Here is a 23,995-nt window from a genome sequence, read left to right as displayed (position 1 = left end):
AAAACGCTACACGCAGCATCTTTAGGAAGCACCTGATTTTGGCACCTTTACCAAGTACAGGTCCGACAGACTGAGGTCCTCGTGGTCAGAGTGAAGCTGCCAGGTTCAACAAAGGCCTCAACAGGACGTCTGAAGGACAGAGGGTCTAAAAATCTTAACTTATGTTAAAAATGAATATGACATGTAGTATTGAGCAATATCCAAAATAATATTAATTAATGTTAATTAATTTTATTTAAAGCTCCACACAGTCTAAAGGTAGACGTCCATGTGTTTGTGATTATAAAGCAGGTCTAGGTTCTATATTAATACTGTGAAAGTATCAAAGCCTCAGTCCACAGAGAAATACACACAGCCTGTGTTCAGAGACTGAGCCTTAAAACCAGCCGTCAGGACTTCTGGACCTTTGTGATGTCACAACAAAGCAGTCACCGCCTTCAGCCACGCTCCAAGCGCCGCCCACCTGGACCCACCAGCCAACCTTACAGTGTTTACCTGAAATCTGCTATATTTTTATTGGATCACTCAGAAAACAATCCTCTCTTCTGATTGGCTGACTGACCTGTTGTTACTAGAGCGAGTAAAACACAGAAAATGTGTAAAAAATTAGCATCTCACCTTGATATGTGCTGTGATGTGTCACCTTAACCAAAGACAAGGGGAACCAAGAACCACAGCGCTGGGCGCCATTCAATCATTTCTCCTAAAAAAAAATGCGCTAAAAGGACAAAAGAAAAAAATTTAAAAATAACCTGAGGGGATTCAGGGGATGACGGCTCGGTGTGTTGTCAGAGCTGCTGCCAGTACAGTACAGGCTGAGGCGAATTTTCTTCTGTGGTGTTCACCGGAACATTAATGTCTTTGATGTACAAATATCTGATACTTTCATGCGTATGGAGGCCGCATTTATATTCGTGATGCATCGCTCATTCTTGCTGAGACGGTGCAGACACTGAAGCATTAGATCCTCCGTACAGTGATGCAGTTTGAACCAAACGTTAGGATGCTCCATTCATGAAAACACTCCACTGCCCTTTTTATGTCCAGGCAGCTTTTTCTGAATGTTTCTGAAAAGTTTTCTTAAGGTTATTTTTGAGGCATTTTTTTCTTTTTATATGGCTGTAAACATCACAGGGAGAAGGGGCACTGCTGTATTCAGACCAGGGACTTTCTTGTTGCCCAGCATGTGCTATAATCATTGCTATACAATGGTGGCATAATAACATCAAAACACCCGCACCAGCTCTTTTCTGTTGGTGGCGCAGTGGCTTTTCTGATCAAGACACACCAGTCAAGTCAAGTCACATTTATTTACAGAGAGTTTGAAAACAAGTCGACCAAAGTGCTGGATAGAATAAAACGAATAAGCACTCAGGCCATAAAAATCAGAATAAAAGCACACAGCAATAAACATTTTCAGTGGCATAAAAAAAACAAAACAAAAAAAAAAAAAACATGAAGTGGATCCAAACACTAAAGAATAAAAGTGCGTTTTAAGCCTGGACTAAAAGGAATCAATGAACTGGGCAGATCTGATAGAAATGGGGATGTTGTGCCACAGTCAGGGGTCACACCTGACCTTAGATCAGGGGTTTGCAACCTTTATCATCAAAAGAGACATTTTTCTCCCTTCTTTCACCAAATATAATTCATCTGGAGCTGCAAAACATATTTGATAACACAGCTTATAAAGTTTAAGTAGTTGGATTTGGAGACCTGATCTGTTCAGCTTTCCGCAGCAGGTCCCAAATCGCTCTTTTGCGTTCATCTCCAGTTTGATACTTTTCGGCAAATGCTGTATGCTTGTTCTGAAAATGTCTTTCAACATTACAATTTTTGTTGTTTGCTAATTTCTCGCCACATATCAAGGGTACAGGTAAACCAGCATCGTTGGCAGTGAAAGCATATGAATCTGTCCATGCAGGATTAAACTCTCTATTTTCCTCCGAGGCTTTTCATTTTTTGGATTCATTCATGGTTGGGGGGTCAATTAGTCACCTGCTGGTAAAGGCGCTGGACCATAGACTTAGTAGTGTGATGTATATTTTAGTTGACAAAATATTAAAACCTTTTTTTTTTTTTTTTTTTTACAGTGTCATAATATCATTTCAATCACCTCGAAGATAACTGTGCAACAAAATAAAAAGATAAATGAACAAAAATGAAATTAAAAAACATTTTATTTATTTCCATGTTAGTTTTTGTCGAAGCCACAGGGAGCCACTGCAGAGGGGCTGAAGAGCCGCAGGTTGCCAACCCTTGCCACAGATGTATAAAATAGAACATCTGGGAGCACGAAGTCAGATCACATGAGGCTCCTGGGGTGGAACAAGGGGTTGAAAATAAGAAAGCAGGAGCTGGAAATCAATCCTGAGCTGCACTGGACGCTGGAGGAGGTCAGAATAATATAGTCTCCCTTCCAGGTATCTGTCAGGAGTCTGGCAGCGGCGTTCTGGGCAGTTGTAGGCAGGAAGGGACTGACTAATCCAAGTGCACAGCAGAACTGTCGTAGTGTATGTGGGAGGATATGAAGGCATGGACTTTATCAAGGTCTTTGAAAGAATGAAAGCTGAGAGAAGCTGAAACAGCGAGTTTTTACTGCTGCAATGACCTCATCAAACAGCTTTTTTATATCATAGAAAAGTTGGGTAACACTTTATTCTGCATGCCTTTTATTTTGAAATACTTTCTTAATGAATTCTTTAAGGTTTCCCAAAAATAACGATGTAATTTATAAATCAATAAATAAATAAAGTTTCCTGCTAAAACGAAGTCTGCAGCCTTGTTAAACCTCCAGGCGTGTGGTCGAATACGATCTCACATCAAGTCTAGATTTACATCTGAGCAATTCTTCCAAAGCTCTGCAGGTAGTTACTGTGTTTCTGTTGCTTCCTGGACAAAGACACAACTTTGCATGATGGGAAAAAACTTTGAGTTGCACTGATTCTTCAGAAATCTTGATCTTAGAATGAATATTCCTCCAATAAAATCTGTATCTGTTTAATGATGTTAGAGGCTCGTGGCGTCATTTCTCAACCTCCCTCCACCTCAGATTATTATTATTATTATTCTTATCCGGTCAATTTGATTCAAGTCGTCACCACGGGCTGAGGCAAGAAGATGCATGAACAGCAGAATATTAAACCCGCTGCTAAAGCTCAGAGACTTGCTGACCAGTTGTGCATAAAGAATTATATTGACTTAGATTCCTTTCCTCTGACACTGTAGACAGTATTTTCATATAGTGGATACTGTGACTGTACAAGGTATAGAATACTCAGAAGATTTCACCGCAGGCAATAAAAGTTAATTTGCAAACAGACTAAACACCACCCAAACACCACTAATATGAGATGAAATATTTTTTTTTAAGTCTGCAAATTGGTTTATTCAACAGGAGTGAAGCTCAGAGCTCGTCTCTGTGTGGACTTGAACTTGCTGCCGAGTCGACTGAGTTCTTATTACCTGTGAGCTCTGTTACCTGCAGTGTTTTCCTAAAGCCTCCTCATCTCATCAGATCTCTTCCTCCTCTGCCCTGGCTGCCCTCTCTCTACCAAAGCTATGATTAAGGTTCAAAAGGTGTAGAGGAGGATCCAGAGAGGCAGACAGGCACAGGGACAGGGGGGTGAAATGAGCAGTGATAAATCAGAGTCAGTCACGGTGATGGGAGACGCTGCCTGCTGGCCAGGGCAATGGAGGGAAACTCTGAGGTTTTCATTGTGACCAGACATCGTAGCTTTGTCCCAGTGCAGGCGCTGAATACATCAGAACAACAGTGTCCTTTTCTGAAGGCTCATCTTGGCCCGACTAATAATTCAGCCTGGACTCGAAAGACAAACCAGACTTTGAATACCAAATATCCACTGCATGGCCCAAGCTGAATTATTGCTCCGTCATGACTGAGACCATATTTTTTTAAAAGTTTGTGATCGATTGAGAAGTCATCAGTCACATCGCATGACCAGGGCTGATGGGAAAGGCTCTAGAGGACGTAAATGATGTAATAAGTCACAGTTCATATATTGAGGAGCATGAGAGAGAGACGTGAGGCAAAGATGCTGAGAGAGGTGAAAGAGACAGGTGCAAGCAGATGTTCTAAAAAAAAGAAGTTTATAGTTATTGTAGCTTGAACTGATGATTTGGCTGCTTGTTAACACAGTCGGCAGCTGGTTTAAAATAATACAAACATTTTTACATTCAGTGTAACTTCAGTGTTATGGCAAATAAATAATATAAATCCACGTAGAAATCATAGAAAAAAGATGTGCTTTATAACTGCAGAACTTCTGCAGGTTTGTAAGTTTTAATCCAGCGACAGTCGTGTGAACATCGATGGATGTTTAAAAAACAGGAAGGGATAAGAGCTCAGCATTCTTTTAATTTTGTCAAGATGCAACAATAGGCTGAAAAAAAACAAACCCATATTTCATCTGTGCAGCAGGCTATTATGACTCATAGTTAGGTTTTGTTGCTAGGCGACATCTAGTGGTCGTAGTGATGATGACAGGAGCAAAGGGAAAAGTGACATAGAATGAAGAAGATTATCTCCCAAATAAACATAAGACAAATACTGATAAAAGGAGCGACAAAATCAATTGCAAACAATTTTTAAATAGTGTAAAAGTAGTTCAGAGCAGCTGGTTTAGACCCTGCAGGCAACAGGTTTATCGTTAGCCTAATAGCATAATTGCCTAAGTCATTTATTGGCCAAATTGTGATATCTGCCTAACTTTACTCTCCTACCACTGCTGCATCACCTTATTGCCTATGTCCTCAGCCTATCAGAACACTTGTTAGAGTCTAAAATCACTGTCTGCCTTCATCTCTTTGACTTAGGCATTTTTGCCTTTTTCTTGTTTTCCGAAAACATTCAAATATGACTTAGGCAACTATGTTATTAGGCTAACGTTATGCTCTTGACGAACAGGAGCTCATTCATTGGACTTTACAATATTGTAGTCAGAACATCAGCCGAGGACACACAGTACATCACTGTGGTCAGGTGAGGTGACTCGTCCTGTCTTCATGTGTCACTTTCTGATCACAGTTTGGAATCACTGTTCTTCCATTATTGACCCTGATTAGTATACGTTTATTTACATTTACATACATTTACATTCACATAATGCAGATGCTCTTCATGTCCAAAATAATGCATCATCAACACTATGAGTAACTAATAACAAGGACTAGTCCAGGGGTCAGGAATGTGGTGACTGGTAGTTACAGTCCACTTTTGATGGGTGATTGATGATCCACCAATAATGAAAGAGATTAATTAATTAGAAAACTTGAGGCTAGCACTTGTCCTGTAAAAGTCTTTCTTTAGCTTATAATATTTTATGATGTGGAAAGAAATACAATAGCAAAAACACTGTTGAGGAAAATTAAAAATGCATATTCTGAAAAACTTACAAAGACAAAACCTGATTAGAAACCCCACCCAACTGGGACACCGAGCTGATTGAACAAATCCTGGAAGTAAAACTTGATGTTGATGATGCACATTTCTAAAAGGTTTTCTTATCGGAAACCCTGCTGGTCTTCCAAGTGAGCCGCGACTAAAGGATTAATCCATCTTGACCTGGGAAGTCAGAGGCATCTGGCTAATGCAAACCAAACTGAAAGGCTGTTCTTTTCAAAACCTTATCAGGGACGAGTGCTTTTCCTTCCCCTCTCTGCCCTCGCTCGTCCACCTCAGCAGCAGCCTCGGCTACAAACTGTGAGGCTCAACACTTTCAGATGAGTTGTTCCCATGTGCTTCAGACAGTGATACAGTACAATACAGCAGCTGTTGAGTGGAGTTATGTCTCGTTACAGATCAGGAGATTTCGACCTCGACGTAATCATGAATGTGTTTGACTTCATATCTGATCTGCAGCTGAGAGCAAATACTGGACTATTCCAGAGAAATGAGATTGTATCTAGTGGAGCATCCTTCCTTCTTAAAGTAGTAAACACATATGTTGATACTAGTTTTAGATTAGCACATGATAATAGCCCTATTATCATGTGTGTCTCATTGTGTCTCATTGCCTCTTTTATATCTGTCTGAGTTAATGCTGTCTAAGTAAAGATATCCTGAGGTGTCCTCTTGAGTATTTTTGTAAATATAACATAATATTAAAAACGTACCACAATGCATTGTGTGTATCCTTGAGGTGTTGAATACATGTCTTTCCTTATAAAATAAAGTATTAAAGTCCTGCTTTATTTATATCCATGTTTACTTGCCAGCTGCCTTCTGCCCTTTTTACTGGTGCATCACAGCCACTGGTTGATCAGTGGAATAGTATGAAACCATTTTCAGTGTATTGCATCACTTGTGTGTTTGTGCCGCCACTTAACAAACAAAACAGGGACTCACACAGGAAAGAAAAACTGCTCCAAAGCACAACTATAGGTGAAACAACGGACCTTTAAATTTGAGAAATACCTGGAGGAATTAGGAAAAACGACCTTCATCAGGATAAACTTGAGGGTTGCTGCATGTCTTTTTCTTTCTTCTGCTATTTGGTGTGCAGTTCATTTTTAGAAATTTTGTAGAGAAACATTTATTTGAAAGTATATAGAAGTCAACGTTTCTTTGCTCACACAAAAACCTTTCTTCCTCTTCTGTTTTCTTTCTGCAGACCCAGCTGAATATTCTCCTGGAGAAGCTCCGCAGCACGGTGAGTGTGTTTCTCCCTCTGCCTCGACACACTATTGATTTCATGTTACAGGCCTCAGAGCTGCAGTAAAGCTCAGACTTTCTGTGATACAGCTCTGTGTTGTGTCATGAGTGACAAACACCTGCAGGTTCTGTCTCCCATGAGACGCTCAGAGCATCATGTCCTGAGTCAGAATGTGTTGGATGTCATGAATTTCTGATTCGCTCTGTGGCTCCTGCTGTTTCTCTCTCTGTGCGCCTCTGTGCTCTGGGTTACGTCTCTTTTCTCTCTGCTTCTGTGCTGCAGGGCTCCAGTTTCATTCGCTGCATTAAGCCAAACCTGAAGATGGTCAGCCACCAGTTTGAAGGAGCTCAGATCCTCTCCCAGCTGCAGTGCTCTGGTCAGTAACATTTTCTATGAACTCTGGTTAATTTAAAACTGTGGCAGTTTTTTGTTTTTTTTTTCTGAGCTCTAAAAAACTAGTCGTCCTCTCTCTGAACTCTTAAACCAGAATTTTAGATTACTCTCTACTTTAGTTACTCTCTGCTACAGTACTTTCTAACAGAGTTTCAACCCTTTTTGGTTTTTAATGAAGATAAATCAGGATTAATCTGCTGGCATTTCTGAAAGCAAAGCTCTCATGAGGATTTCCCATTGAGGATAGTGTCAGCGTCCTCTCCTCATCCTCGATATCCACCGACACTGTCTTACAACGTCATGTTTCCACCTTGTAGCTGTTAGAACATAAAGGTCCACACCTTTCAGGCGTCCGTCTCATAGCTCCATAGTTGGCAATTGATTTGGTTTTGATTTCTCTGTATTACTGTTTTTTTTAGCGTGGCAGCCGGGTATTTACTTGAATTTACTTGAACAGTTATTTAAAGTTCATCCAGACATGTTTTAAACTCTGTATATATACATCCAGTAGTATTAATGAAATCCTGGTTCTGGCTCAGTCACTGCTGTGTGAACACTTCAATATAAACTATCTGGTAAACAGCAGAGTGAGTTTATGTCCAAACAGAAGTCCGACTGTCTCTGTATCCATCACCACGCACCAGGCGCAGTGTGTGTGTGTGTGTGTGTGTGTGTGTGTGTGTGTGTGTGGACACAAAAACACTTCAAAGTTAACTTCTCTCACCTTGTATAATCTCTCTGTTCACCATGTTTTATACATCCGTCACCAGTGCCGCTCTTCATCCTGCTTAAAAAAACAAAAAGCAGGACAGAAGTGAATAAATAAAAACTGTCAACAAACCTCTTTAATAAACAGAAAGATTAAAAAAAGCTAAGGACAACCAGCGGGAGACAACAGCTTCAGCAGTGACTCACCATTCAGAACATTAACGTCCAACAAAGACGTCTGTTTTCTGAAATGTACTTCAGGAACAACCCAACTAAAGTTACTGAAGTTTGATTGACACAAAAACCTGTTTCTGCCCTTTTCTTTTCAAGATCGTCTTCCTGAAACACCCACAACCTGACAAACAGGAAATCTCCAGATCCTGAAAAGTTTTAATATCAATGAACTGAGTTTCCTCAAATTAAATGTACAGAAGTCTCACATGTTGCCTGCTGTGGGCTGTGGAGCTAGAGGATGTGTGTGTAGGTGATCTCAGGCTGTCAGGAGATGTTGTGCGTCTGTTTAAACAACAGTTGGACAGTTGTGGCGGTGGACTGAGCTGCAGGAGGCGGTTTCAGTCAAACACTGTCACTGCTGCTGCTGCTTTAGTTCATGCTGAGCTGGGACAAATTTTATACACAGTGGTTGATGGTAACGTCCCTCTGGTCTCATGAGGACCCATAATGTGCTTTTTATTGGATGTCTGGAAATTATAAAAGATAAAGTTTCATACATCTGTCTTCAAGTGTCTGTCTACAGGAGCCGGAGATCATTGTCTCATAATAGCCCGGTGCCGATTTTACCAGAAACTTCAGTGAACTAGAATAAATTAATCATTTCTTAAATTGCTTTCTTCATCTATTTAATGCCGTTTATCCTGGGCTGTGTTGCAGAAATTTAATTAACTATATCATTAGGAATTATTGTTATTTACCGGTGGGAAGTAATTGTAGGCCATATTGTCTCATCATATGTTCATACTCTGGACGATATGGTTGTGAAAAAGGTGTTAAAATGTAATTCTGTGTAGTATCAACAAGGTGAGTCCTGCACAAACAACATGTCTGCTCTCTGCTGCCTTTATTTCCTCTGCTCTGTGATGTAGAACTCGATTTCTGTGTCCTCATCCAGCTTTGTGACTTTGACACCAATGTCTTAAACTTGTTCTATTCCCCAAACCAAATAAAATGAAATAAAAATAAATAAATAAAAAAAAGCCTGGAAGTGATACTCCCCTTCCTCCCCCTCAGGTTTGAAGGAAAAGAAATTATGAGCTTGGGTTTAATATCCTCCAATTTTGCTTTCAGCCACACAAACTCAACGATGCCCTCTTCTGATACCGCAGCCCGGCAAGCTTTTTATCAGTTATATTGGACTGGGAATGGAAACGGTGATAGTTTGGAATGGATGAGGGAGGCCTCTGTGAACCAACATGGTGTGTTTAGATCCAGAAATGGGATCTTCAGCAACCAAACACAACGTTTCCATTATGGTTTGTGTTCCTGAGAACGAGATGTAGATTTTATCGTAGCCTCCTACAAAGCTGGATTCTCTCCCACAGCAGCTTTGAGCTTGTTCTTTTTTTAAGCAGAGAGCACAGATAGGCTTAGAGGGCTTAAGTAAATCAGTGACACAGTGATGCTGTGTAATACCTTATAAGTTAGAAGCAGGACTTAATAACCAGTGAGTGGTTTCACAGGGAGCCAGTGGAGGGAGACTAACACCCGGTTAAAATGCTCAGCAGCTCTGGTTCACGTCGTCACTTGGCTTGAATAAGTTGCACATTTCCAGCAGTGAAGCCACAGGATTTTTAAGCAAAAGCATGGATCTGGTTGAAGCGTGAAGGGCTCCAAGGTGAACATACACACTTTTGGAAATTGCCTTCATGTAATTGTGGAGGGTGAGATCTCGATTAAGGATGACCTCAAGAGTTTTTTTTTTGTACCATTTCCTTTGGGGAAACTGCAATTGGAGGTCTGATGTGAATTATGTGCAGCTCAGGGCCTGCAATTATGGTTTCACCTTATCTTTGGAAGGTTATGTTATCACGGGTGTCACACTGAGAAAGTTATTCAGTGAAATGAAGTGCTTTCCACCTTTCCTCTCTACAGAACTGAGATCATTTTTGCCGTGCTAGCGCCGTGGCGTTTGTGTCGCTCTGTTGGTCCAACACACCATCACTGTTAAATGATGAAATATCACCGGGTTGAGTTATAAAGACTGTGCTGATCCGTTTAACAGAACCAACAGGTCACATGTTCATGACAAGATCAGCTAGCATAAGCTAGGTCCTACAACAGTGTGGCAAATAGCTAACGCCCAGTGTGCGCCTCAATGCTAACACATAATTTCCCATTAACAAGATAATTTTAATCAGCTTTTCTAAAACAATGTATATATTGAAATGCACTCTGCCTGAATGTAGCATTGCTAACCATTGTAGCTAAAACCTTGAGTCTATTAGCCTTTATAAGCAGTATATAAACATTTAATAAATGGTTTCCAACACAGTGTAATGTAGCTATAGGTACATGTGTTTGTTAATGTGTCATGAACAGCTATGACTTAGCTGTAAGTGGAGGCTGCTGTGTAAACAGATGACAAATAACAGTGCAGTAAAACTCAGCTGTGACTTCATAGGAGAAGTCATCAATAAACACTTCAACACGTCCTTATAGCTACGTATGATGGTTATAGACCATTTATTAAATGTTTATTAACTGCTAATGAATTGCTAATGAAGTACTGCTAATATTGCTAATTGCTAGTAAATTGCTAATAAATTCTTATTCTAGGGGACTTATAGTATAGATTTTCCCAAATGAGAAACTTATTATACTACATACTATATATACTTTATACTATTGTTACTTTAAGAGAGGCGAGTGGCTGTATCTAGGAGTGTGAAAATGTTCTTTACGTTATCTTTTCAGGTCTGAAGTAATGACGGTTACAACCTCTGCTGCAGAGATGGTTCATTTGCACTCAGTGCCGGTTAGCAGCATCTGTCTGCCATGAAAGAGCTCTGGAAATTACCTCTTTGATATGAGTTTTCAAAGCAAACTGAGATGACTAACAATGCTTCAAAGAGGCCAAATCATCAGTGTGTACAGGGGGCCTAAATAAACACATGAATCTGTCAGGGGAAACCATTTGGCAAGTCATGACAGCACAAACCCTCACAGAGACTCCACTGAAAAAAAAGGGTCACAAAGTTGAAAGTACACAGGGCTGACAAATACTGCTAATTGGCACGTGCCCTAACATGACCCAGCTCTTTAGTGGAGTCCTGCTGCTTCGATTTACTTATTTCAAAGTTGAGGTCCTTTTTACGAGGTGCACTATCGCATCTTCAGTGTGTAAGATCACTGCAAGCTCTCAATACCTGCATATGTGCACTGACACTTCATGATCTTTTTTATACATTACCTAAAGAAATGTATGTTTTTAGACAGTGTGGGTCTGGGAATGACGATGTCGGCCGGTCAGTTCACCACTTTGGTTCATTATGAAATGAAAAACTACCATGAGATTTTACACGGACAATTCTGGTCTTCAGAGGCTGAATCCTTAAGGTTCTGACTTTGTCGAGACTGCTATTGGATGGATTGCCTTGAACTTTGCGTCACACGTTCATGCTCCCCCGAGGATGAACTGTAATAACTGTGGTGATCTCATGACTTTTCCTCTTGCACCAACTTCAGGTCAAAGGTTTAATTTGCCTCATACTTTGGTTTGTGACTAAATACTAATGACCTTCCCATCAGCCTTAGTTGGCTAAAAGCTAAACTAGGAGGCATGTTGGCTTTGTGATTGTTAGCATCATCATCAACAGTTAGCTCATGGTACAGCCTCACAGAGCTTGTTCTTGTTCCTGCTCTGTGATAATTCTCATTTCGAAGAAGTCAGACGTTCTCAAATGTTAAATTATGGCGAAATATGAGCAGCAGTGCAAGAACATTGCCTTAAAAAATGGCTATTGGTTCATTAAAGCAGGAACTATCTGATCATTGAATAAGGAAACAAGGTTACAAATCTGACCAGACAGTGGACTCCAACCTTTAAGATACCGACCTAATAGATGCTGTGGACTTATTCTGTTCACCAAAATAAGTTTTGTTGTTGCTGGTTTGTTATGTAAGGATTTTTCAGGAGGTCAAACCACAAACTTTTTCCTTTCTGTCTGTTGAAATCTTCTCTCTGTGACCCTTCCCTGTTTCTGTAGGTATGGTGTCAGTGCTGGACCTGATGCAGGGCGGCTTCCCCTCCAGAGCTCCCTTCCACGAACTCTACAACATGTACCAGAAGTACATGCCTCCCAAACTCACCCGCCTCGACCCGCGCCTCTTCTGCAAGGTCGGCCCCCTGAGCCTCTGCGCCTTATTATCATTTTCATGCAGCTACATTTTCATGTTTATCAATGTCCTGCATGTTTGTGTTGCAGGCTTTATTCAAAGCTCTGGGACTGAATGAGAACGACTACAAGTTCGGTCTGACCAGAGTGTTTTTCCGGCCTGGGAAGGTGAGACTTTTTGAAAACCCACTCTATTCCCCACACACACCAGCTAATGTAGGTATTGTTCTCCTAAAAAAAGACAATATATACAGCGGGAAAGCGCATTAGTCATTTTGGCTGCTGAGGTGAGGGGAGATGAGGTTTTTGAGCAGTCCACAGCCAACAGATGGGTTCTTATTTCTCCAGCGGATGAATAATTCATCACATTTGGGTCAGACATGTGGTTTCCAGTGGGGCCTTGTGAGAGTGCATGCAGAGGATCGCTGAGCACACTGTGCGTGACAAACTGTAACTGTGACACTGTAGATTTAGCTCCAAGGAATAAATAAATACTTGTGTCCTCTGCTGGCTGGACTCAGAAGCTTTCATTACTCTTCACGTCCCTGTGGAAGTGACAGGGTTCGGAGGTTTGCTTCAGACACAGCAATACCGTCACATCCTCGTAAATAACTGTTTTAGCGAGGAAGGAGCCAGAGATGACTGGAGTTTCCAGCTTTAGCAAACTTTAGATAGCAGAGGAGTAAGTTTTAGGCTTTATAAATGGATTTATTATGTGTGTTCTGAGGCGAGGCTCCCGTCCTGCTGATCTTTAAAAGATTAACACAGACACAGGCTTTGGAAATCTAAAATTCGAGGGTCAAGCGCGTGGCAGCACTCCACTTACAAGCTCCATTTGTCAGCAATCAAACCTGGAAAACTAACAGTGATGAAACATGAGCGCTGAGAAAGTGAAAATGTGAATTCAGGAGCCTCTTCCATTATTAAGGCAGTGACGGTCTGAAGGTTTGAAAGTCAGTTGGTTTGCAGAGGACACAATCACAACAGCCCAGCTGATTTCACAGCAGCTCTCAGCAGACTTTCAAATCAAATTTACTAAGTGTTGGAAGGAATTCAGCAGCACCAGTGTGATCCAGCACTTTGTTATGAAATATGCATGGATGAAGAAGAGAATCGACTGGAGCAGAAATAAATGCACACCTTCATGCTCCTGGTCATGCTTTAGTGAAATATAAAATAGGTTTCCACAGGCTACAGATATTAATCTGTATTACTCTGAAAGTAGCTGAATATGGAAGAAATGGTACATCTGGCTGTACTGCAGACATCGTTTCATATAAATGAAACCTGCTTGATGGCAGTATAGGATAATTTAAAAATCAATTTATATTTAATTAACTGGATGAGCCTTGTTGTTTTATTTAGCAACGTTAGTTTCACTTGAACCTTTCTGTGCAGGACAAACAGGCTCCGAGCAACTGGATCTGTTACTGTTCACGTTTTAAAATCCCAGGCCTGAGCATGTTTCTTTCCCTCTGTGCAGTTTGCAGAGTTTGACCAGATCATGAAGTCGGACCCGGACCACCTGGCCGAGCTGGTGAAGAAGGTCAACAAGTGGCTCATCCACAGCCGGTGGAAGAAGGTCCAGTGGTGCGGTCTGTCCGTCATCAAACGTAAGCAGCATCTGCTGAGATTCTCCCACAGGAGTGTTTTATCAGGAAAGATCTGAAGAGACAGTGGGGACGACATTTCAGAGAGACACAGTGGATCTTTTAGTTGAACTGATAGTGACAGAGCTGAAATAGTTTTGCCTGTTGACATTAATTTGATCTAAACAGGTGGACGGCGTCTGATTTTCTAACGTAGATGTTACATGGACAGAGTGAAGAAGCTAATGTCCATGTTCGGATGAAGGTTTTATTCAGTTTAAGCTTTTGAAGGGATGAGACTGGGTGGCTGGCTCCTCCTGCTGTAAATAAACCAGCCAACAGAGTATCTCACAGACAGGGACGTGAAGATCAGGGTCAGTGTTGGACCAGGACCAACCACAAACATCAGTGTTCATCAGAGCAAATAAACCTTACAATACAAACTATCGAGGCCTGATGGAGAGAGAAGTGAAAACACTTCAAACAGCAACAACAGCAGCTGCTGCCATCAGCATCAGCCCTCAAACTACAGTGCAGTACAATGTTTGGAGAGGCAGAGTCACTTTTGGAGGCTTCAACATCACAGTGAACCATCCAGAGAAAAGTGATTCAGTTGGAGACGAGCACGGAGAGAAAGATGCAGAAACACTGTTGGAGGCAGCGCTGCAGGAGCAGTTCTACAAGTCTGAGGAAGAGCTGCCCTCATCTGTAAGTGGATATGGAAGAATGGAAATGAGGAGCAGATTGCTCTTGGCAGGAATTCACTGTTGTGGGTCACATCCACTTGTGATTCAGGGGGAAGTTTTAAAGGAAGCAGAGTAAAGCTGAGGAAGCTCTAAATCAGGGTTTCCTGTGGTGTAATGTAGTGGAGGCGGAGAAGGCTGAGGATGTACGAGGCCGACTGTTTACACCATCATCACCAGTGATGAGGATGACGAGATGTGTCAGGATCCGTCTGACATTAACTGATTGAAATTCCAGACACACCTTCCTGCTCCTTGCTCCAAACACGGCTCAACTTTATCCTAAACACACGTGTGACTCCAAAATCTGCATCGTCACATGTTCTGACATAATTACTATCACACGTGTAACTCATCCTTTCCCGTACTCAGCTCATCCAACAATAACTACATTTGGGCAGTTTCTCTAAGTTTACGCTTTTCTCCACCCCCTAATCTATACAATCTTGGTTACCCCAGCAACGAAGGATAAAAGTGTCTCCAGACGTCCACTGTCGTCGTATCCTGAACTCTGGGACAATAAGTGAACTGCATGAAATCAAGACGAACACTGGAAGTGAGAAAAATCTCCTTCAAAACAGTTTGTTTGATAAACAGCAGCTGGGCCAGAGCTCTGCACAGACCTCATGATGCTGCCAACTTTCAGACTCGATCCCAAGTCAAGAGCTTTGCAGGCACCATCACCGTGCTGCTGTGGAGGAAGGTTGGCTATAATGTTCCCACAATGCAACAGCCTTCCCCGAATCTCTCCCTTAATTTCATTCATTACTGACCACTAGCTCTCCAGGCTAATGCTACGTAGCCTTCGCTGTGTTTCTTCCTGCTTCTCAGGGGCGTCGACTGGCAACACAGAACTTAAAACCAGCACAAACCAGTTTGTTAGAGGAAGCCTGATGAAGACATTCTTGTTTGTAGTTTAATATGGCAGCAGGTCAGCCATCAACACCTGGATCCCAGAAACCTCAACCCAGAGATGATGATCCCTGGTGTGAATCTAAAGCAGGGCTACGCTTCCTCTCGCTCCTCTGCCCGTCACACCCTTCGCTGTCGGTGCCTTTTCTGCTCCTCACTTCCAGTTTCCAGACATGTTGGAAGTCCCGTCATGCAAACGGGAGACGGATCAGTATGCACAGATGGCTCGCGAAAATACCCAGGAGCCTTGTGGACAGAGCAGAGCACAACAGCAAAACAAACCACGGGCGGTGTGTGTGTGTGTGTGTGTGTGTGTGTGTGTGTGTGTGTGTGTGTGTGTGTGTGTGTGTGGCAGAGACAGACTGCTGTTAATAACGGGAGGCTGAGCTCCTGGAGGAGCTGTATATCTGTCCGCTGTCTTGTGTTTATCAGCGCAGTGTCTGAGGAGAGTTGGTGTCAGTCACTGCAGGCTGCTATCTTAACACTCCTCTCTCTCTCTCTCTCTCTCTCTCTCTCTCTCTCTCTCTCTCTTTTTCTCTCTTTCTCTCTCTCTGTCTCTGTCTGTCTCCATCTGTCCTGACAACTCTTTTTTCTCTGCAGTAGTTTCTCTCTTTACATTTTGGTTATTCGTTCTCTTTCTTTTTCTGTTACTCTGTCTATCCTTTATTTCTCTCTCGGCCCCTGTCTGTCATCACCTCTCTCCACAATTGTTCTCGTTATTGATCAAATTGAAAATTAGCTTTTATTGGCAGGAACTGGACAGATGCAGGTGTTGCCAAAGCCTATCATCATATCCTGTAAAACATAAATGAATTTGTCCAGTCAACAGAAGTGTGTAATGTTACAGCTGAAAATAGCAGCGGCTGCACAGTTAAACTAGTCAGTGCTCCCTGTTTGTTGAATGTAAAGTCGTTAATTCAGTTGAGTGCAGAAGTTAGATATTCTGAGGTCATAAATGAAATGAATTGGGCAGCGATGTTATCGATCTCTGTCTCTATTTATCTTTCACCCTTCATCTCTCTAGCTCTCCCATCTTTTCTCTCTCTCCCTGTGATTTTCTCACATCACTTCACTTGCTTCACTGACAGGACAGAAAACGCACATATGTTGCCAAAGACTTGGGGAGGGATGAAATTGAATCGCAAACAATGCATGCTTTGGAGGGAAAATCAAGAAATTCTGCAGAAATAACAGAATGTAAACCACATTAGCATGTGAAAGCAACTCACTCCATTCACTGCAAATTAAATGTGTGGACAAGAATACAGAACATCAAGCAGGATGACTGGACCTTTTTATTTTTATAATGGCAAAGTTTGTCAACTTATTCTGAGTGGTTATTAATTTCGCCTGTACTTTGAAACAGGAACTGGGGCGCTGTCCCAGAGCCAGGCCGACACCCACGGGGCCTGGTCTGGCCTGACTAAGGCTGGATATTGAACAACTCAAGCATTGCTCAACCCTTTTTATGGAATTTTTGGTACAGACCAATTGTTTGGCACCATGGTTAACACCGTCGCCTCACAGTGAGAAGGTTCTAGGTTCAAACCTCCCCGTGGGTTTTCTCCACAATCCAAAGACCTGCAGGTTAGATTCACTGGTGACTCGAAATTACCCCTAGGTGTGAATGAAGGGATAAGGGTAAAGGGTAAAGATTGCAGGGAAAGGATATGTTTGTCCTTTTCTCTTTCCACTTCTAAGACGTTGGGAGCAGCGCCTGTGGACTGGCAGGAACATGTTTATAGAATCACTCATTGTGTGCGCTCCAGATATCAGGTATCACTCTGATTACACTCGGCTAAAGTCAAAGGTTCAGTTTATTCATCCATGAAAACAGCTGGAAGGGAGACGCCAGATGATGACCTGTGTGCACAGGACCCGTCCTTGTAGTCAAAGAATTTGTTGAACACAGACACGTGTCAAAGGTCACGTCAGAGAGGTGTGGATGCAGATGTTTCCAAAGCTGTTTGATAAAATCTGCCTCACGTTTGGATGGAAGCTTAGCTTGTGCAGAGCCAGTAAAGGAGCCAAGGTTTAAACTCTGTTTGCTCTATTATCTCCAGCTCTGTTATTTCGATGCACAACTTATTCTGTCGCCACGTGACTTATCTGAAAAGTGAACCATTATTCCAATATTTAAATGATATTGCATCTCTGCTTCTGTCTGTGGCAGCCGACTTTTCATGCTGCATTCAATTAAATACATTTGAATTGTTGTTAGTTTCCAGCAGAACCCGACTCTTAGAGGTCATGATTCTCTTTCCTGTTTCTGTCCCTCACAGTGAAGAACAAGATTTTGTACCGGACCAGCGCCTGTGTCAAGATGCAGAAGACAGTTCGGATGTGGCTCTGCAAGAAGAAGCACAAGCCAAGGTGAGCATCTCCTCTTCGCTCCTTCTTTCCTCCTTACTCGTCTCCCTGCACCTTTACTCTCCATCTTCCCCTTAGTTTCCTGCTCTGTTCCTCTCTCCTGCTTCCACCTTTTTACTATCCATCCATGTCTCCATCCTCCCATCCTTCTTATCTCTGCTTCCCTCCAGTCCCACCCCCCCTCCTCTTCACCATGTTCATCCTCTCCTCCTCCTCCTCCTCTTTCTTATCCCCTCCCCTCTCAACTGTCCCCTCCAGTAGTTGCTCCATTTTCTATTACTTTTCTCTACCTCTTTTTTCTTCCCCCTCCACTTGTGCAGCTCATTTTTCCTCTCCTCTCTTTCTCTTTCTCCTTCTCCTTCTCCATCATCACGAACTCTCCTCTGCTCGTGTCCACTCTCTAATCCTTCCCTTCCTCAAACCAATTTTTCATCCTCAGCTCCGTTGACTTATCTCCATCCTTTCTTATTCTATCCCTCCTTCCTCTTCCTTTCATCTCTACTCTGCTGTCATTATCTCTTCTCCTCACCTTCTTTCCTTTTCATCCTTCCTTCCCTCCTCGTTACATTCACCTCCTTCTTCCCTCCTACCACACTCCGTCATCCTCATCTCTCTCCTCCTCTTCTTCTCCATTATCCACCACTTTCACAGCTCACCAGTGTCAATCTGCCTTACACACACACACACACACACACACTGCCTCGGAGACAGTCGCCTGGCGACACGTGCAGCTCTGCTTATTACCTCCGATCTTTGATGATAAACAACAGAGACCCTGGGGGGAGGCAGGTGGGCAGGAGTGTTTCTCCCTCTCTGTAGGGGACTTCAGTCTGATCTGGCAACCCACTGGTCCATGCTAACAGGCTGTGGGTCTGTGTTTGGGTGTGCCACTGATGAGGTGGAGTGTATGGTTACAGGGGGTCGGCAGGGTGTTAATAACCCGGGTGGAGTCTGAAGTGAAGTGGTGAAAAATTACACAGAGAAAAGCAGAGGCGGAACAAATAGAGTCACAAGTGAGTTTGATGTCTTGGCTCTGAAGTCCCAGGTCTCAAGACCAGACCAGACAAGTCGAGTCTCAACCTTGTGACCTATTCTGCACAACTTCTCAGGTGATGTCACAATGAATTTGCTGTGCATTAGGGGAGATTGGAGATTATGACCACTGGCTTTGGGTTGAACTAGTAAGATTTTACAAAGATTTTTCATAGAGATTTTGAAAACAGTTTTGGCGTGAAATTATATGAAATCTTGTTTTTTATCATTTGTCTTCACTGTGTTCGGCCTGTGTCTCAGTTCTTGGTTAATTCTCCAGGAACAGACTTAGAGCAGAGTTGGTGGAAGCTTTGCTGGACCAGCAGCAGACAGTAGACCTGTAGTACAGACATGAATATGAATGAATACAGGTAATATTTTGTGTTTGGCACATTTTGGAGACAGCTGGTGTTTATTTTCACTCCTATTTTTTTCTTCAGTATCCACATTTAGTACATATGAATACATACGAATACATATGAAAACACTGAAAACCTTATAAACAGTGTGAATAAAAAATAAAAACAGAGAAAACAGTTAATATTTGTGGAGGTAAGAACAATGTAAAATATACAGTTTATAAAGGAGAACTTGCAGATACTTAAAAGTTGCATGTTTCTGTGCATTGTCTTAAATTACAAGAATAACCTCAGCACATTCCCTGAACCCCCCCCCCCCCGGTTATCCGGTTATCCGGTTATTGGTTTCAGGGCACTGAACAAACAGGACCAGTTTAAAGTGGCCACATCAATTCCAGCTGCCAATACAGTCTCCACTACAGCACTTAGAAGATCCGCAACAAAGGCAGTGGCAGCAAATATACACAAGGACCGAGCAGAGCTAAAAGAAACAAGTGGAACAAACGCAGAACAATTACACAGCTAATGAGGCTGAGAGAAAGTAACTGTACAGACGCTTTGTTGGTTATTGGACCCTCTCCGTGCATCTTACAGGGATCCTCCATGAAATCACATCTTTTCGGGCCTTAAAATCATTTTGAGCATCTTAATCAGAAAACAGCTACTACAGTCACACTTGATGTAATTTTATTGAAACTTGGAGTCACTACTAACAAACAGGAGTAAAGATATGGAGGCTGTGGTAAAAAGGCAGCAGTTCAGTCCCACTGTGGCTGAAATAAACGTTGGTGATCGATGCGACGTTTGGTGAACGGTGAGCGCTTGATTTGACGCACCAGAGCAGGAGCACTAAGCACAGGGTCATTATCAAACCTAATCACATCAAATCAAGTGTTGGAGCCGAACTCTGATTGGCATCATTGTGTGAGTAATTTATCAGCTCTACAACAGAGCGGGCAGAGGAGATGAAGCTTTATTGGCTGCCAAAGTGACTGGTAGGTGAACTTGTTACCCATGGACAAGATTACCAGGAGGTCACTGCAGGCTGCTCCCACCCTGTTGATTAGTTGGAATAGCTTTTGGGCCAATGCTCTTTATTTCCCAATTAAATCTGCACTTAAGTAACTTTGAAGTTGGATATATTGAAGTGTATGTACAGTATATTGTCTCTATGTCAATCAGACTCTTTGTTTCTGGCTGCTTTGTCACATTGAAATTAAAAATTCAATCTCCCATCATCATCATTTTTTCCCCAAGAGTCAGCCAGACATAATTGTCTCTTTGGAAAACTTTCAGATCTTGACTAGAATTAAACACAATGTTCTTTCTTTGTAATTCCTGGCTGCTTGACACCATTTTGACAGTAAACTATTACTCAGCCTGTTAAAAACGTTGTTTAATGTGTTCTGGGCTCAGGAGGGAGCTTTATGAAGCCTGAATAAATAACCCAGTCATCAGGGTTATCTCAGTTTGTAACAGGAAGTCAGAAACAAACTGGGCGCACTGAGTGTGGAAGACATGGCTGTTAAATTTCAAAGTTGTCCGTCCGTCACATTCTCGTAAACACGATATCTCAGTAACGCCCTGAGCTATTTTCTTCAAATATTGCATAAATATCCTCCCGGACTCAAAGATGAACTGCTTAGAATTTGGTGGTCGAAGGTCAAAGATCAAGGTCACTGTGACCTCACAAAAACATGGCCATTATTCAGTACTGTAAGTCAGGAAGAGGAGGTTGTGACCCTGGTTGGCTGGGTGGTGAAGACACACAGCTGTGAGGTGGTAATTCCAGTTTAAATTGCATTCTGGGAAGTAACCTGTTTGGTTGTGTTCAAATGAGCTCTGGTGTGGACTAAACAGCTGGTCCAGGTTTTGATCCGCCTCCAATGAGCTCAGATTTGTTTGAGGTGTGAGAGCAAAGCAGGCCAACCACATGCCTCTGTTTTAGTAGTTGTTGCCATAAAGTCAGAAGTTGAACTGTTAAATCTGCCTGATGATCATTTACTAACATCTGGTGTATGTAGTTTGGTGCTGGCCTCAGCCGAGGGTAACGGACCAGAGCTAAAAGCCAACAGTGTGTTTCTGTCTTTCTTGCTCCAGTACAAGTGAACCAAAGGTGTGAAAGCAAACTAAAACTCAGGATATCTCCGACTCTGTTGCTGCTTACTTTTTTAAAAGTATACAGATGTCTTCAAACTTTGTAGAATGTTTAATTGCTAATTCACCTTTATATGAAAAACTTGAATCTAAATCACTGTTGTTTTCTCTAACCATTTCCTGTGTGTGTGTGTGTGTGTGTGTGTGTGTGTGTGTGTGTGTGTGTGTGTGTGTGTGTGTGTGTGTGTGTGTGTGTGTGTGTGTGTGGGGTTTAGGATCGACGGGTTAGTAAAGGTGCGTAAACTGAAGAAGAGGATGGATCGCTTCAACGAGGTGGTGGCCGGGCTGAAGGAGGGCAAACAGGAGATGAGCAGGCAGGTCCAGGAGCTGGAAGCCGCCATCGACACCCTGATGGTCAAAATCAAGGTATGTGAGGTGGAACCCTGTGTTCAGCTGGGAAGTGCAAGTGAAGCCTGAATTCTTCCACATCCCTCAGTGAAATCCTTTTGTTCCGCTGACACATACACACACACAATGGCAGAAGAAAATGACGGACAGCATGAAGTTAAACCACATTCTGGTGCAGTTTGACAGACAAAATGCACAAGATTTTTTTATATAAGTATACATATATATATATATATATATATATATGTATAATGTGGATAGATTAAGACATTTGTGAGCAGTTTGAATCAGAGATATTTACCCTGAATGATGGACTGTCAAGACTATTTGCTATTGAACTGGATTAAATTGTGAGCTTTATCTTCTCTATGAATGTCATGAATCTTAAATGTCTCACTGCGTTGTTTTTGTTTGATTTTCATACTTTAGCGTCGCTGTTTTCTTTATTTATCTACCTGGTATCTTTTTTTTTTTTTTAAACCGGAGAGGGGTCGTTGAGGTGTGACAGGTGCTCACCGCAGAAAATGTCAGGATTAGAAGGACAAAGGCTGGTCGAGAGCCTCTGAGCCAACGGCCCCGTCACATCAAACCCCACCCTGCAGCTTTGGTTGTAGAATAAGTGGCAGTCGGAGGGAAAAGGTTGCAGTGACAGCAGATGCGTGTGAATATTCATCTGCTGCAAGATGTCAACACACTTCCTTTGTCGGGTTTACACTGCCGCCCTGAGCGTCTGTGTCAGCCGTCAGAACGCTCTCTGTTGACACTTGTAGATACAGTGACGGTGAACTGAGAGACTCCTGATGCTCTCTGAGGACTTTTTTAACACTGATGAAGAGGCTGATGCTTCAGTGTCTGTCTGCAGCCCTGACGTCCCCGTAATCACACAGAGCGCTGCAGGGATGACATATTTTTGTATGCTAAGCTAACCTGGATGTTAGCATCACCCTGGTTCCCTAATGGGATTTTTACATTGTCTTTTGTTTTACTGACAAACAACAGTTTCTGATCCTGAAAGGTTTTGTTCAGCAGGACCATCTTCATCTTGTGTGTGTGTGTGTGTGTGGAATAAGCTTCATTTCTGCTGGCTGTTGCTACATCCTAATGGTTGCTAGGTGGTTGCTAAGGTGTTTCTATGTGGTTGCTATGTAGTGTAGTGTTGCTAGAATGTTGCGGGATACAACATATGGACCAAGGGACACCAGAACACTGAATGAATGGGTGAATGAATGAAGTCAGATCCAGAGTGCTGCATATAAACGTCCAAAACGTTGTGAAACAACTTTCACAGTCACGTCTTCTGACCTCCTTCACTTCCTGAAACAAAATACATAAATCACATCACTGACAGCAACATTTTCTTTTCAGTGCTGCAGAAATGAAGACTAAAGTGTTTTTCTAAAGTGAAGACTAAATAAATAGTCAGGTTTGCCTTCATTTGAAGGCTCTTGAGACAGAACAGCCATTCCAAGTCTTAATCATCTGAACAGCAGAGTATTTCAGGGATTTGTCGAGTCATTTCATGGGAAATTATCTCCTTTTAAAACATCTGATTGTTCAACATTTCAATCCAAAACCATGAGCATAAACCTGCTGCTATAACAATCTCCACTGTTTTTAGAAGCCGTTCCACCAGATCTTAGAGCCGAGAGCATCAGCATGGAGCTGACTTTGTGCACAGGGACATTGTTAAATGTTGAAACAGGAAAGAGACGAACAAACACGGTTGTCTGAAATTTCATGCTGAGCAGCAGGAAACAAGATGCTTAAGCCAAACCATGAAAAACAGCCCCAGGCTAAAATTAAACTAAACCATGTCCAGATTAGAGCCGCAGCAAGTGATTCCTTTCGTTATTGATTAATCTGCTGATTCCTGCTGCTGCTCTCGGTGTTATAAGTAGATTCTGACTTTGTGTCCGTCAGAGCACCATCATGACCCGAATCGACATCGACCACGAGTACCAGGCCCTGGTGACCCGGTCGGAGCAGCTGCTGACGGCCATGCAGAACAAGAAGAAGGAGGAGGAGGAGAGGGAGCGGCTCCGACGCATCCAGGAGGAGATGGAGAGGGAGAAGAAGAGGAGGGAGGAGGAGGAGCAGCGCCGCAAGCAGGAGGAGGAGGAGAGGCGGCTGTAAGTGGGAGGGGGTGGGCTTCAGGGTGCAGCACTTGTACATTTCTGGCTCAGATGAAACATTTTTTTTGTTTTCCTATCTCGTACAGAACCAAAAATTAAGAGGCACTTGTCGAAGTTGGCATTTTTTGACCCAGCGAAAGCCTCTTTTCAGTGAGACCTGCTGCAGCGGACAAATACACTCAGCGGCCACACATTTTTAAAGGTGCCCAACAGGGATTTACATAAT

General features: G+C 42.4%; 1 protein-coding gene across 11 annotated transcripts in view; it reads left to right on the top strand.

Moving 5' to 3' along the window:
- The window catches only part of LOC139612448 (unconventional myosin-VI), a 121,501-nt gene that overhangs the window by 69,937 nt on the left and 27,569 nt on the right, over window positions 1-23,995 (top strand). For 8 of the 11 annotated variants that reach the window (XM_071468034.1, XM_071468033.1, XM_071468031.1 and 5 more), the window contains exons 19-26: window positions 6,633-6,671; window positions 6,957-7,050; window positions 11,999-12,129; window positions 12,218-12,295; window positions 13,611-13,740; window positions 17,654-17,744; window positions 21,505-21,655; window positions 23,558-23,766. In XM_071468034.1, the coding sequence (XP_071324135.1) occupies window positions 6,633-6,671; window positions 6,957-7,050; window positions 11,999-12,129; window positions 12,218-12,295; window positions 13,611-13,740; window positions 17,654-17,744; window positions 21,505-21,655; window positions 23,558-23,766 (923 nt within the window). Of the gene's footprint in view, window positions 1-2,093; window positions 2,994-6,632; window positions 6,672-6,956; window positions 7,051-8,105; window positions 9,371-11,998; window positions 12,130-12,217; window positions 12,296-13,610; window positions 13,741-17,653; window positions 17,745-21,504; window positions 21,656-23,557; window positions 23,767-23,995 lie in introns of those variants that run through there. The other 3 variants (XM_071468037.1, XM_071468038.1, XM_071468039.1) reach the window with 3 other exon arrangements.

The sequence above is a fragment of the Trachinotus anak genome, unplaced genomic scaffold (assembly GCF_046630095.1).
Source record: "Trachinotus anak isolate AG129_WGS33_773 ecotype Australia unplaced genomic scaffold, CSIRO_AGI_Tana_v1 ptg000031l, whole genome shotgun sequence".
Lineage (NCBI taxonomy): Eukaryota > Metazoa > Chordata > Actinopteri > Carangiformes > Carangidae > Trachinotus > Trachinotus anak.
The sequence above is the reverse complement of the archived record's forward strand: the minus strand, read 5'-3'. Positions and strand labels throughout refer to the sequence as shown.